The following is a 16233-nucleotide window of genomic DNA, read 5'->3' on the forward strand; positions in this document are numbered from 1 at the left end:
TAGACTAGAGCCACATTTCCATCTTTGTTTCCATCTTCTCCATCTTGAAAGGCTTGTGGACCATAATAGCACATCTTTCCATTGGCTTAAAAAACACTCCAAACCCAAACAGGTAAATGATTTTATTGATGTAGGGAATTTCCAGAAAGGACATTTTCTTTATCGATGCAGGTCAGTGCCTTCTTTGTAATTTAGCACCTTCAAGAGTTGCCTGGCCCACTTGGAGGTGAGAGACTCGCCCAGGATCACACAGTTACTATGTGTCAAAGGTGGTACTTGAATCCAGGGGACAGTATGATTGGTCTAGAGGTGAAAGTGACTTCAGAGGCCATTCAGTCCAACTCCTCACATTACATTTAAGGAAACTGAGGCCCAGGCAGGTTAAGTGACATCTCCAAAGTCATCCAGGCAATAAATAACCAGAGGTAGGATTTAAATTCAGGTCCTATGATTTCAGAACCAGGACTCTTTCCATTGTATTAGGGCCCTGTGGAGAGTCAGTCATTCAGGCAAATAACATTAATGGAAATGATTACCATGTGCCGGGATAAATTGGGAGTAATCTCAGAGGGAAGACACTAAGACTAAGGAAGACTGGGAAAGGTTTCTTGTAGAAGGTGAGACCTGAAGGAAGTCAGGGAATCTGTGAGGCGGAGGGAAGGAGGGAAGGGCATAGTCCTCCAGGCATGGAAGACCTCCAGTGAAAATGTTCAGAGCTGGAGACAGAGTGTGTTGTTTGAGGAACAGCAAGGAGGACAATGTCACTGGATTGGAGGCCAAAAGGTAGGAGAGAGCCAAGTTAGGAAGGGCTTTGAAAACGAAACAAGATTTTATATTGGATTCTGAAGGTGATAGGGAACCACTGGAATTTACTGAACAGGCTCACTGTGTGGGCTGGAGAGTTAAGAGTGGACTTTGGAGAGGAGTGAGGACGTGGCACAACCCTCATGAGAAGGTGACATAGAGTCACCAATGTAATGAAACATAGTAGGAAAAGTCATTAGAAAATCCCCTGGTCAAGAGGTTGATGAGCTCCCTAAAGAGCCATTGTTTTGAGGTCTCATGGATTGATTTTTTCCTCCTCCTCTTATAAATTAATTCATTGTGCCAGGAGATCAGAAATGGCTGAAAAATTAAAGGAAGGATTGAGAAGAAATTAGATCTGTAGCTGATTTATCTAAAAAAATTCTGGTGGCAAAATGTGGCCTAAGATTCCAGAGGAGAGTTTACAGAGAACTGAAGGAGCTCAGTGCTCATTTATTCTAAATTTTTGCTTATGAGTGTGTAAGATTTCTCCATTTCCAATATAGTCCCTTCAGTCTTAAATCTCTGTATGCCGATATATATCACCTATTGTTTCTTTGGAATTCTTTTTTCTTATTCGCTACTAAAAAATATTGCCTGACTTTGCTCTTACTCAAAATAAGGGGGATCTGACACATAAGACCCCCCTGGGTCCCAAGTAGAGAATAGTTGAGGATACTTCAGAAAAATGATTTGATGTGTTGTTGCATTCAAGGTAAAATATTATTGAACAATGAGTGCTTCTACCTACATGAAGAGCTTTATGGGGCTTAGATGATTAAGAGGCAACGATGGCTGGCATTCATATTAGAGCTGGAAGGGACCCGAGAAATCATCTGGCCTGACCTTATTTTATAGCTAAAGAGACCGAGGGTTAGAGTTTAGTAGCAAAGCTAAGTCCACTGCTCAGGCCTCTCCTGACTTCTGGTCTGTCCAGTATTCTTTCCTTTATGCTATGCAGCTTATGAGGACAGTTAGGTGGTACAGTGGATAGTGCCCAACCTCAGACACTTACTAGCTGTGTGACCCTGGGCAGGTCACTTCACCCTGTTTGCGTCAGTTTCCTCATCTGTAAAATGAGCTGGAGAAGGAAATAGTAAACTGCTCCAGTATCTTTGCCAAGAAAACCCCAAATGGGTCATAGACAATTGGAGACGACTGAAACAACAACAACAAATGTACCAGACGTTGAGGAAGGTGCTGAGGTTACAATGACAAAAGCAAAAATAGTTCCTGCCCACAAAGAGCTTATAGTCTAGGTGAGGAAGATAACATGTGCACATATAGACACATACAAAATTTATACAAAATAGATAATAGGTGATACTTTGAGGAAAAACATTAACTGCTGGGAACGGGGTATGGAAATCAGAAACAGCATACTGGTGTTTGATTTGAGCACTGAAGGAAGTGAGATATCTTGAGAGGCAGAGGTGAAGAAATGCATTCTAGGGAGGGGGCGGGGCAGCCAATGCAAAGTAATGCAAGTGGAAGATGGAGCGCTGGGTACTAAGAATAGCCGGAAGCCAATGTGACGATGCCAGAGTGTGAGTGGAGGGAACTCATTTGCAATAAAGCTGTAAAGGCAGGTTGTGACCTGGTTGTTAAGGGCTATAAATGCCATACAGAGAACTTTATAGTCAATCCTAGAAGTAATAAGGAGCCACTGGAGTTTATTGAGTTACTACATGCATATTAGGGTTCACATGAAGTACAAATGCAAATCCATAGACTCAGAGAGTTAGCTGGGAGGGCAGATGGCTTCTCTTCTTCTCTGGTAGATATCTAGCTTGCTTGATCCGGCATCCAAGTTCTCTCTTAAAGGATACGTTTTTCCAAGCCCAGTGTTTTATTTAAAAGCATCATAGAATCAAAGATTTAGCTCTACAAGGGTTCTTGGAGGCCACTGAGTCAAATACCCTCACTTTACAGGTGAGGAAACAGGTACAGAGAGGTGAAGATTTGTTCAGGGTCAAGGCTCAAGGCTCAAGGTTCCCTTACGGGTGCCCTGAAGGAACACATCCATTCTCAGCCTGATATTAAAATTACCTTTGGAATCCTTAGTGTTGGAAATGTCTCTATAATCCTGGAGATGGGGGTGGGGGTGGGACAGAAGAGTGGTAGGAGGGATCGGGCTGTGTTGTACGGAAGAGCTGTGCTATACCAACCTTTAGTTTCCGGTGATGTCACATGACCGATTTGTAAATACCTTAATAAGAGGAAATCCAAGAATATTTCCCGTGCTGGTGCTGAGGCCTACAAAGAAGTGTCAGATTCTTAAAGGAGTGGGGGGCTTCCACTAGTTTTCAGACTCGCTGAATGGGAAGTCAGGACATATGGACAAGCCATTCGGCCTTCTGAAACCTCAGTCTGTCCATATACGAGGGCATGAAACCAGATGATCTCTGAGGTCCTTTTCAGCTGATGATCAACGATCCTATGATTCAGCCTAATCTCTTCCTTCATCTTCTTTATTTCTGCTTGAGAATACAGGCATTCCTCAAATGCCCCAATCAATATCATTTCACAATGGCGTTAAGCCAACCCACCGTGACATCTCGAATCCCACCCCTGCTCTAACTTGCGAGGCTCACCAACACCCCATCTCCTTTTCCTGACCCTCCACATCCACTCTTATGTCATGTTCCAGTTCTTCTCTGTTCAACTCCATTATGCAGCCAAATGCCCCATAACATTGTTTTAGTTCATGTGGTCATGGAACCGACGTTGCCTTTCGTTTTGGGAATGTTAAAGGCTAAAATTCTAGCTAAACTGTCTAAACTATTTAATGAGTGGTCGCCAATAAATTATAAGCTTTAGCAAGAGTTAGACTTTTAAGCATTTATTAAGGAGAATAAGAATTTGATAAAGAGAGAAGAAAGGCCTAGATTCCTATCTATTAAAGGGAGAGCACATTTCTAGCTCCGCTCTCCACCAGAGTCCTCAGGAAAGAGCGTGAGACCAAGCACCAGTCTCTTCCTTCCTCCTCCCACTAGCCCACGTCACTTCCTGATGCCAAAGAAAAGACTCCTGGTCTTGCCCTCAAAGACCTTCACTTCATGGGCAGAACTCTTCTACAGTAAGTCTCCAGCAGGTGGCGTCATTCCAATCGTTACAGGAAGGACATACCTAAACATGTGCCCATACTCCTTACTTTTTTTTTTTTTTGGTGGGGCAATGAGGGTTAAGTGACTTGCCCAGGGTCACACAGCTAGTAAGTGTCAAATGTCTGAGGCTGAATCTGAACTCAGGTGCCCCTGAATCCAGGATCAGTGCTTTATCCCCTGCACCACCTTAGCTACCCCCTCCAGTTCATTTTTTAAAGCTGAGGAAACTGAGGCAAACAGTGTTAAGTGGTCACACAGCTAATGTCTGAGGCTGGATTTGAACTCATGTCTTCCTGACTCCAGGCCTGGTGCTCTATCCACTTGTTCCACCTAGCTTCCCCTAAGTGCGAGGGACTTATTCCTTTTTGTTTTATCATGGCTCCTGTGCTACTATGTTATGGATTATTAACACCAAGGAAGGATCAGAAAAATTATGAGCTTCCCTACCTTTTAGCATCCTTGGATGGGGAGTGGGTGGGATTAAGGTTGCTCCTCCTCCTGAGAAGAGTAGAAGGAATACAGAATCAAGATGCAGTGCGTCTTATTAATACAAAGGAGCTAGCATTCCAATCCTCATGCCTCAAGGCAAATGTTGTGCAGCAGGGTGGGAGGAAGGATGGATGACTGGGTTTTCAACTCTGCCTCTGCATTCAAATGAATACAAAGGAAAGTAGACAGAGGAGAGAAGGAAACTGCCAGGCTGCCCTTTTTGCCAAGGGAGAATTCATTTTAAGCTTAGTTATGATTGCATTTTGCCTGGCCATTGAGGTCAAGCAGAGCTATCTGCGGTCAATTCTGATGGTACACAGAGGTGGAGATGTTACATATATAATGGGGTTTTCAGGTTTGCCACATTTGAAAGGATTTGATTTACCCTGGCTGGAAAAAAGCTTCCCTCCCAAAGTAATGGAAACAAAGAAAGGAAGGAAGGAAGGAAGGAAAGAAGGAAGGAAGGGAGAAAGAGAGAAAGAAGGAACAGAAGGAAGGGAGAAAGGAAAGAAGGAAAGAAGAAAAAAGAAAGAGAAAGAGAGAAAGGAAGGAAGAAATGATTGTTCAGTCTTGTCTGACTCTTTGGGACCCCATTTAGGATTTTCTTGGCAAAGATACTGGAGTAGTTTGCCATTTTCTTCTCCAGCTCATTTTACAGGTGAGGAAACTGAGGCAAACAGGGTTCAGTGATTTGCCCAGAATCATACAGCTAGTAAGTGTCTGAGGCCAGATTTGAACTCAGGTCTTCCTGACTCCAGGCGTGGAGCTCCATCCACTGTGCCATCTAGCTGCCCAAGGAAAGGAATACTTGCTCTGAAAAGGAAATGGAAAATAGCTCTCATTGTCTTCATTGATATCATTCAATTCAACAAATATTTATTGAAATGGCTGTGTGGTGCAGTAGACAGAACATTGGAATTGGAGTCAGAAAACCTTGGTTTGAATCTTGGCGCAGCCACTGCCAAGTTCTGTGGTCATGGAGCAAATCACTTTATATTTATGTGCCTCAGTTTTGTCATCTCCAAAACAGGGCTAACGATACACTACTGGCCTCACAGGGGAAAACATTCCACAAATGTCAGTTATTTATTTTCTGAATATACAAGACAATAAAGGAGACATGAAAAAAGCACAAAGTCTCTGACATCAATCTGATTGAAAAGCTCTTAACCAGGGGTCCACAAATCTATTTTGTAAGAAAAGCTATTTTGGTAACTCTTCCAATACAGTCGGTTTCCTTTGTAATCCAGTGCATTTTATTTTATGCACTTAACATGATTCCAAGAAGGAATCCAGTTTGGCTTCACTAGACTGACAAAGGGGGCCCATGACAAGCAAAAGAATCAATAACCTTTGATCCAGTTGGATCCAAAAGAGAAACCCACTTGTAACAGTTATACAAGGTGGGGCAGTTAGGTGGTGCGGTGGATAAAGCACTGGTTCTGGATTCAGGAGGACCTGAGTTTAAATCCAGCCTCAGATATGTGACACTAGCTGTGTGACCCTGGGCAAGTCACTTAACCCTCATTGCCCCACAAAGCAAAACAAAACAAAATTAAAAAACCCCAACCAGTTATTTATACAAGGTATAGCTTATAACACAATACAAGGTGGCTCAGGGGGCTATACAGATGCTAAAAGGTCCAGAAGTTTAGAGGAAGAAATGAAGAATATTTTGTTCTTGCCTACAATCCAAACTCCCCATCACCCTCTTCTCTCTGACTCCCAGATACTGTGAGATGCTTACAGTGGAGAGTATGAATCTCATTGGTTTAGGCATCCCACTGTCCAGGACAATGCTTGGCACACAATGGGTATTTTAAAAATAGCTACCATAAATAATAATGATATGAGAAACAGGGGAGAATGTCAACAAGTCTGCATATAACAATGTTTCTTCCTTTCCCCTTCGATAGTACCTGGGGGAACATGGATACTATTCCTTTTCTGTACTCAGCGATATCTATATCTATATATCTGGGCAGCTAAGTGGTGCAGAAGATAGAGCACTGGGCTTGGAATCAGAAAGACTCATCTTCATGAGTTAAAATCTGGCTTCGGACACTTACTGGCTGTGTGACCCTGGGCAAAGAACAACCCTGTTTGCCTCAGTTCTTTGTCTATAAAATGAGCTAGAGAAGGAAATGGCAAACCACTCTAGCATCTTTGTCAAGAAAACCCCAAATGGGGTCACAGAGAGTCAAATATGACTGGAACAACAACATCTATATAACTATATATTTATATTTAAGGGACAAAACATCGTGTACTTGTCTCCCATGACAGGTATTTCAGAGACGAAACACTGGTCAGCTGGACTTCTTCAAACGTTGGAGGAACTATGTGGAAGGTTTTGGCGATCCCATGAGGGAGTTCTGGCTTGGTATGAGTTCTAAAAAAAATTCAGGGCATAGTGGTGAAGGATGGATGGGATGGATAGATAGATGCTCCTTAGCTTGAAAGGTTTGGGCAGCTTATTGAAGCACTGAGTTCAGAGGCAGGCCCAAACAATGATGGACCTGTTGTGTCTACAAATCATTGTGGCCATATGCTGAAGCCTCTGGTCACGTTTTCTGATACTTTGAGCTTGGAGGAAAGCTGGGGATAGATACGACTAGAGCAATATTTCTTCCTGTGTTTCTAGTCTTGATAAAGACATGGCTGGAACCCAAGAAAAGTTAAGTGCCAGCTATGTGGAAAGACAGAAAGAGTCGGGGGAACAATGGATTGAATGGGATTCAGGGCTGTTCCTCTAACAATTTTAATGTTCTTTGAGGCCCCATCACTAATGTCAGTAATTCTAATGATTTTTATCTCCTTTCCTTTTTCCTGCCCCAGCAGTGGCGAAGGTGCTAATGAATAGAGAAGTGAGAAGCACTCAGACAATTCAAAGCTCTACTGATTGGATCCTTAGCCCATGAATAAACAAAAATTGATATTATTTGCTTCAGCTGCAGACATCCTTCTACTGCTTGACTAGCTAATGCATGTGTCTACTTGAGGAGTTAAATGGGTGACAAATAGTATATCCTTCATTTTAAAGATTAGATGGCTGGAAGGCAGTTTGCCTAAGGAGGTCACAAATCAATGGTGGCCTGATCCCATGAAATCATTCCTTGCTTCCCCTCCCCTTTTTACCCTTCCCCCACCCCCCTTCATATGGGGAATACATTTTAGGGTAAAAAGCAAAAGGGCCTGGTTTTATGTTGTAAGCCTCAGATACCGCATGGTTCCTTCTTGGCAGTCAAGGTGCAATGTGGTTTTCTGAATGGTGGATTAATTGCTCTCTTATTCCTTATTTCAGGACTTGAGAAGCTACACAATCTTACCACTGGAACACCAGTCCGATATGAAGTGCGGGTAGACTTACAGACAGCAAATGAGTCTGCTTATGCAGTCTATGATTTTTTCCAAGTGGCCTCTAGCAAGGACAGATACAAGCTGACAGTAGGGAAATACAGAGGCACAGCAGGTAAGGGCACTAGACTCAATCCTGAGTCTGACAGCTCGGTTACCGAATACCAGGGATTTGGGGGTCATCATCCTCCAATCAGCTAACATTTATTAAGTTCCAGGCATGGCATCAATTGATCAATAAGTCAACATTTATTAAGCACTTATGATGTGTCAGGTACTACACTAAACACCAGACACTGGGACTACAAAGACAAAGAGTTTTCATTCTATCAAGGGAATGACATGTATACATATAAGTCTATACAAAATATATACAATATAAATACAAGATAATTTTGGGGTGGAAGTCATTGGTAACAGAGGGTCAGGAAAGACCTCTTTCTATCCTTTTTCCTTTTCTTTCTCTCTCTTCCATTCTCTCTCTTCCCCCCCTTTCTTTCTTCTTGCAAAATACTAACATTTGCCAAATCTTTCTTTCTTTCTCTCTCTCTCTTCCTTTCTCTTTCCCCCTTTCTTTTTCTTTCTTCCTTTCTTTCTCTCTCTTTCCCCTTTCTTTCTCTTCTTTCTTTCTTTCTTTCTGTCTTTCTTTCTTCCCTCCTTCCTTCCCTCCCTGCCTCTCTCTCTCCCTTCCTTTCTCCCTCCCTCTCTCTCTCCCTCTCTCCCTTCCACCCTCTTTCCTCCCTGCCACCCTCCTTTCTCCCTCCCTCTCTTCTTTCCTTCCTTCCTCCTTATATTCCTATTGCCTATCACAGTGTCTGTCACATAGGAGGCTCTTACCAAATGCTTGTTGATTGATTGGTTACACAAATAAAGGGAGTGCCCATTCTGTGAGGTTACCAACCCCAAACAAATAATCATAGGGATCTCAAAGTGAAGGTCTAAAGTTGTGAAGGGGGTGGTAAATGTGTCAGTCAAATGAGACTAATAAAAAAAGTAATCAGTGCAACAGAAAGCATATCATTGAAGGCTAAGCTGTGTACCAAAGGCTGTAAGTGCTGATATGATATAGGAGCTGAGAGGAGGAGTCAGAGAACAGTAAGAGCTATAGCAATCAAGGAGGCTTCGTGGGGAGAAGGGAGACTCAAAATGGTGCTTGATGGATGTTTGGAATTGGAAAGTTGAGGAGAGAGGGAAGAAATATGAGCAAAGGCTTGGAGAGGAGAATAGTATGTTATTTGTGTGACTGAGTAGGCTAGAATTTGTGATAGAGGCAGACATTCTCTGACATGCATGCTAAATGCTGAAAGGACAAGTTTAAAGGGTTCAGATCCCACTGACTTAGATTCTACTGCAGAAGCCAACACAACAGGCGAAGCTCTCAAGGATGTAATTCTGAAGCCGCTAAGAGCTTCTCTTTGATGAGGAAAAGGAAGGATTGTCTAAAAGAGACTAAGGAGATTGTACAAAGAAATTCACCAACCAACTCAGATTTTTAAAGACATGCATAGAAGATGGAAGAGAGCTAGGGAAGATCAATATAAAACTGTGTCATTGTCTTGTCAGGAGCCCTAATTCTCCTGATGAGATAAGGCTAATGAAGAATGCTGGGGACAACAAAAAGGGTTTTTAGCTCTATTAGGGAAAAGAAGAAGATGGGAGCATGTTATTGGACACAAGGGCTGCTCAAGCCTTATTTTTCCCCCTCTTTTCTCTCCAATGAGAATGACTTTTGGATAAGAAGTGACAAAATGAAGATGGATTATAGAGGGTTGAAATCCAAGATGTCATGGAGATGGTAAGAGAGCAGCACTTAACTGCCCTCAATGAGCTCAAATCACCAAGCCCAGATTAATCCAGGGATTGAGGGCAGTGGCAGAGATGATTGCTGAATGATCTTTGAAAGGTTCTAGGGAATGGGAAAGGTGCTGCAGGCCTGGAACAGAGCAAACGCTATTCAGGTTTTCAGAAAAGGGAAGATAAATTGAATCTGTGAGCTCTAGGCCTCTGTCTGAGGACATATTTGACCTCAGGTCTTCCTGACTCTTAGTCCCATACTCTAGGCACTGTGTAACCTAGCTAGAAGTCTAGGAGTAACATGATGCAAATGAGTTTTGAAGATAGATCAGCTGGGCAGAGATATCTAGGATGCATTGATGTGTGTGCGGTGTGTGAGATAGGAACATTCTGGTCTGAGAGATTGTCCTGGAAGTAGCAATATAGGAGGAGCAATGAGAATTGAGATTAGGGCAAATGGTATTGGGTATGCAGCAGAATAGAAACACAGCTACGGGAATGAGACGCTTTGAAGAAGATATGAGATATTGGACATATGAGGGATGAATCAATAATCCTTTTATGGTTTAGAGCTGGAATATTATTCAATTCCACTCCATACAATAAACATTTATTAAATGCCTACTATGTTCAATGGAGGAGCAGCTAGACAGCACAGTGGATAGAAGGCTAGGCCTAGAGTCAGGAAGACTCATCTTCTTGAGTTCAAATCTGGCTTCAGACACTTACTGTGTGACCTTGGGCAAGTCATTTAACCCTGTTTGCCTCTGTTTTCCTCATCCGTAAAATGAGCTGGAGAAGGAGATGGCAAACCACTCTATATCTCTGCCAAGAAAATCACAAATGGGATCACGAGGAGTCAGACATGACCGAAAACAAGCCAATAACAAAGCAATAAATGAGCAAAGTAATAGAGGATAGGTGACCTCTAAGACTCCTTCCGACTCAAAATCTATGATCCAATGACCTTATGATAATGGCATTGACAGAAAGGGGATGATTCCAGAGGAGATCCTTATTTGGGGTGAAATTGGGTTAACTTGGTTTTGGAATATGTCGAGTTTGAAGTGATGGGGAATCACTTAAATGGAAATGTCCAGCAGAGATACGGAACTAGACTGTGAATGCCAAAAAAAGGGCTATAGATTTACATTTAAAGGAATGCTATCCATCCTTCTCCAAGCTATCTGGTGACATCAGTAGCCAAAGACACTCACTGAAGGACACTTGTTATTTTTAGAGCATGGCATTATATGATGTCTGTATGACCTTAGGCAAGTCACCTAACCTCTTCCCTGGGTCTGTTTCCTCATCTGTAAAGTGAGGAAGTTATACTAGGTAGCTTTTCAGGTTAATTTCTGCTATAAATCTATAACCATAGAATGTTCTAATGCTTTATCTCCGTATGAACCAAAGTATGTCAGCCTGTTAGGTACCTTTCTTAGATTTTCTGCCTCCATCTCTTCCCGCAGGTGATGCTCTGTCTTACCACAATGGATGGAAGTTCACCACCTTTGACAGAGACAATGATATCGCTCTTAGCAACTGTGCCCTGACACATCATGGGGGCTGGTGGTATAAAAACTGCCATCTAGCAAACCCCAATGGTCGATATGGGGAAACCAAGCACAGTGAGGTAAGCTTCGGACATCTTCTTTCAGAGAGATCTCCTCATTAGTCCCAGAGAATGACGCAAAGGTCTGGTCATGTTACTCTGTGGATAGTTGAAAAGAAATGGAATGAAAAAAAAGAAAAGAAAAGAGATGGAATGGAATGAGGGGTTACCCTTGAACAGAAATCCTCTGGGCTGATTTTTACTATTGCTTGGCTAACTTTTTGCTGCCCTCATTGTGATAGTTTCCCCAAAGGCTGTGCCTTTGGGACGTGGACCCTTCCTCATACTCTTTGGGGTTATGTTCCTTTCTTTACCGTGTGATTCCATCAGCCTACTCAGTTGAGTCAGGCATTTAAATTGCACACATTTATTTTTCCTGCTCAAATTCAAGGGTGAGCTCAGGGGACAATTATGCACAAATTAGGGAAGACAGAGAATGTGACAATAGATACCGAATTCACCCATTACTGAGGTTTAAATATAAATCAAGGGGCAGCTAGGTTGTGCAGTGGATAAAACATGGGCCCTGGATGCAGGAGGACCTGAGTTCAAACTTGACCTCAGACACTTGACACTAGCTGTGCAACTCTGAGCAAGTCACTTAACCTTCATTACCCCTCAAAAAAAAAAAAAAAAAGGAATCAAGCTTTCATAGTGGTGCCTCATTCCCATTCCTGTCTTAGCTCCTTTGGATGCCTTATCCAAGGATACAGCTATTTCTCTTAGGCTCTTGGAGGCCTCAGAAAACAAGATCCTGTCTGTCTGAGCACATGGCTATCCTCTTTTCCAAACCACCTGGACTCAGAGGTTCCTCTGGATTTTAACCAGGGAATTTCTCTGAATAAGTTTCTTGTTTTCATGTGCCCCCACCCAGGTCAGTGACTGAGAGAGGATCCGCTGCCCTCCTGGGCTCTAAAGATTTCTTCACTGGTTGTTCCATTCATGGCTCTGAGTAGTACCTGTCTTCATACATAGCATGTCCTGGATCGAGTGCTGGACCTTGGCACAGGCTGTTTCCAATCCTTTTTCTAGGTCTCTTTTTCACAAATATCATCATTGGCAGTTGTTATACAATGGATCTCAAGCACTGTATTGGGAATCAGATAAGGATTTGATTACCGCCTTACTAACTGGGTGACCTTGGGCAAGTTACATAACACCTCTTTGCCTCAGGTCCTCACAAGGAAAATCATAGCTGCCTCCCTGGGTTGTGAAGATTAACTCAATAAGCATATATTTAGCACCTACTGTGTGCAAAGCAGAAAGCAGAAAACTGTAAAGCAACAAGGATACATCTTTTAAGTATCTAAAAGCAATAGAATTTGAGGTAAGTGAAAGGGTTAAATCAAGAGAGGCATCCTGTAGAAGTTGGCTCCTGAGTTTGAAGCTTTCTTTTTTTTCTTTTCCTTCCTTCCTTCCTTCCTCTCTCTCTCTCTCTCTCTCTCTCTCTCTCTCTCTCTCTCTCTCTCTCTCTCTCTCTCTCTCTTTCTTTCTTTCCACTATGCCACCTAGCTGCCCCTAGTTTGAAACTTTCAAAGAAGCTAAGGATTCTAAGGGCATGGAGAGGAGGTGGGGAGGGGAATCCCTTCTAGGCAATGGCACAGAGGCAGAAGAAGGAGTGCCAGGCTCGAGGAACAGAATGGTGGCCAGCTTGGCTGGAGTGGAGAATGAGTAAAAGGGAGGAGCAAATGGTAAAATATGAGTGAAACACTTTGTAAACTAGTTCAGTGTCAGATTCTTCATTCCATTTTGATGTATCTAGTACTGGCCTGACCAGGGATCCTCCCATCCACAGATGATGGGGAAAGAGGGGTTACCCACTCAGCAATGAGAGGGCCAGGACCCCTGAGTGATGAAGACAGCGTAGGAAGGCCCAGGGAAGTCTGAGCCTCCAAGCAGGTATTTAGAATGAGCCGGAGCCTTAAACCCTCACTAGATTCTCTAATGAAAGACATTCATCTGCTTAATGGGTTTTCCTCACGGGCTGTAAGGCATTTAATGCTTATTTATTATTTACCTCACAAATTAAAATACATAAAAATGGTCACTTGGGTCATCCCTTGGCCAGGTCACAAGGTTATTAAGTGAATTGAATATTATTGAACCCTCCAGTCAAATGACATAAAACAGTATTTAGTTTTGAGTAAGCTATTTGTTTCTCCAGAGGAGAAACTGAAATGAAACTGATTTACACAACTTGCCAATAAGGGTGTTTCAATAATTGATGCCCCTCCCTCTTTGTGAGGGTGAGTGTGTGTGTGTGTGTGTGTGTGTGTGTGTGTATGCCTGTGTGCATTCACACTAGGGTACAGAAAGGGAAGCTTAAATCTAATACTGGTCAAGCAGGATTGTTCCTCTATGCCAAAGTTGACCCATCTGCCATGGAAGTAGCACAGTGCACTAGAAAGAGTACTGGATATGGATACAGAGCCTTGGTGCCATTTTCAACCGGTGAGACCTTTGTCAAGTCACCAACTTCTCTGAAGTTTCAGTTTCCTCCTCTGTAAAATCAAGGAGTTGAATGAGGTATCCCTAATATCCCTTTCATCCTAAATCTGTGATCTTATCACCCCAGTTGAAATGTTTATTTTCTCTACTGGAGTCACATATTCTCTCTCCCATAAGACTTAGAACCAGTGGCAGAAGATTTTACACATTCTTGCCCCACCCCACCTTTGCTTCACTACTGTGCTCCCATTGAGATCTACTGGGCCCTCTGCCAGGAATGAGAAGGCAGTTCCATCTCCAAGCATCATTCTGATTGGGCTAAGTCTTCTCAAGAAAGGTAGACATTTTGGGGACAAAGCCCTCACCTTCCACATAGAAGACTCGCATGACTGCTTAGATCATGTAATTGATAGAAGGGATCATAGAAGCCATTGGATCCAACCCTGTAATTTTACAAATGAGGAAACTGAAGCCCAGAGAGACTTGCCCAGCTAAGTAAGTGTCTGAGACAGAGTGGGAACTCTGGGCTTCTTGATTCCAAGTTCTGCCGATTATCCACTGTGCCCCCTAGCTTCCCCAGTGATGGAGATTGAACAGACCTGTGGAGATCATCTGGTCATCCCTCTTCCTTTCAGCCAATAAGTTCTTGATCTTATTTTATTTTTTGTTTTTTTTTAGTGAGGCAATTGGGGTTAAGTGACTTGCCCAGGGTCACACTGCTAGTAAGTATCAAGTGTCTGAGGCCGGATTTGAACTCAGGTCCTCCTGACTCCAGGGTCGGTGCTCTATCCACTGTGCCACCTAGCTGACCCCGTGATCTTATTTTAGATAAAGAACACCTCACGTCTAGAGTGGTGGTGTAAACGTGCAGAGCTAGGAGTAGAATTCTGGTTTCCTTTCTCCTAGTAGAAGAGTCTAGATGTACCATATTCTTTCTTTGTTTTCTTCTATGGTTCTATGACAAACAGAAAGTGGTTTAGCAGGAAAATCCATTGTTTGTCCTTGTCTTAGCTTTTTTTTTTTTTTCTTCTAGGGGGTGAACTGGGAGCCATGGAAAGGACATGAATTCTCTATCCCATATGTGGAGTTGAAGATTCGCCCTCATGGTTTCAGTGGGAGGCAAGTGCTGGGGAGGAAGAAAAGGATGCTATCCGGGAAGAAAATAGTCAACAGAGGATCCAACTGAGTAGAAGCCAGAATGAGAAGAGATCAGTTAAAGCCGCATAGATTTTTGGATGGGGGTGGGTAGATTACTCAATGGCTAAACTTGAATTAAGATCCAAGTGGCTCTATGGGGGATATGTGTGATCTCTGCTTTCTGTTATCTTCAGAAACCCAATCTACAGGTACATTCTGCCAGGCCCAAGCCATGGGGATTCCCCTTGCTGCTCCATCTTTACTGATGCAACATCATCTATACTTAGGATTCAGTTTTTGTTTTTGTTTTTTTAAAGTGGTTGTATAGCATGTGAGGGGGGAAATTAATACCACATTGGCAAGGATGCTCAACCTTACCCCCATGACATTCTAGTGATATGAGATGGCTTGAGAATTCTGTACAAGACAGATCATCTAGCTCTTCACCTATTGGAAAGCCCCAGAAACTGCTATTTCTTGGATTCCCTCAGTATATATTTTGTATGTATTTGTATGTGCATGTGTCACCCCATGGATAGAATGTAAGTTCCTTGAGGACAGGGACTGTTTTATTTTTCATCTTTGTCTACCTTGTGCCTGGCTTATAAGCAGTCACTTAATAAATGCTTGTTAATAGATTGATTGATATGTCTATCCAGTAAGACCACCCAAGGGGAATAGAACGGTCCAACTGTGTTGGGATTACTGGATTTGCCGGATTCCTGCTTTGTTTGGCATTGGGTCCATCATCATTCTTTCCCTCACTTATAGGTGTTGTTAGGGAAAGCAAGGAAAGGAATGGAGGGTAAAGGCTGGGATGGAGAGGCCCCCTGAAATGCATAGTGAACGGGAGGTTTTTATGAAAGCCCCCTCCTCCTATACGCTGGATAATAAAGCCTTTGCTATCCCAAGACAATTCTTGTCTAATCTGTAAAATTGCTTTCATAGAGCTGTTTGCTTGTAGATTAGTCTGTACTCACCCAGACTTAAAATAATTTGTCCTATTTTAAAAATTGTTATTCCATAGAGTTTTAAGCTTCCCCCTGCTGGATCACCCATCAAGCTCTAACCTGACTCACTTGTCCAGACCCTTCCCTAGTGCTTGGTGCTGTTAAGTAACCCTTTGTGCCTGAGTTTTCTGAAATTGCTTGATATTGTGAAGGCCAGGAAGCCTTGATGCTTGTTATGGGAGACTCAGAAAGGTCAGATACTTTTGGCTTTTACCTTGCCATTATGCAACATTTTCTATTAGGTAATTTGGTGACCATTTCAGTATCTTACATTTCTATTCCTGAAAAAAACATAATAAACCACTTGATTAAAAAAAAAAAGAATTCTCTGGCTTTGTTTTTCTCCTGACTTTTCACCTCCCCCCCCCCACCTCGACATTTTGCTCAAGTGTTCAGTAAATTACAATTTGTGTACAATGAAAGAACTTGGTGGGTGAGGCCCTATTATTTGTTTGATGGCTAATAGAGATAG

The 16233-nt window shown here is 42.6% G+C and overlaps 1 protein-coding gene across 1 annotated transcript in view; it reads left to right on the forward strand.

The window, feature by feature from the left end:
- The window catches only part of TNN (tenascin N), a 77232-nt gene extending 61233 nt beyond the window's left edge, over positions 1–15999 (forward strand). The window contains exons 15-18 of the mRNA XM_044005378.1: positions 6687–6783; positions 7705–7872; positions 11024–11187; positions 14648–15999. Of these exons, the coding sequence (XP_043861313.1) occupies positions 6687–6783; positions 7705–7872; positions 11024–11187; positions 14648–14800 (582 nt within the window). The 3' untranslated portion in view covers positions 14801–15999. The remainder of the gene's footprint in view (positions 1–6686; positions 6784–7704; positions 7873–11023; positions 11188–14647) is intronic.
- Positions 16000–16233: the final 234 nt, after the last annotated feature.

This window comes from Dromiciops gliroides, chromosome 4, assembly GCF_019393635.1.
Source record: "Dromiciops gliroides isolate mDroGli1 chromosome 4, mDroGli1.pri, whole genome shotgun sequence".
NCBI lineage: Eukaryota > Metazoa > Chordata > Mammalia > Microbiotheria > Microbiotheriidae > Dromiciops > Dromiciops gliroides.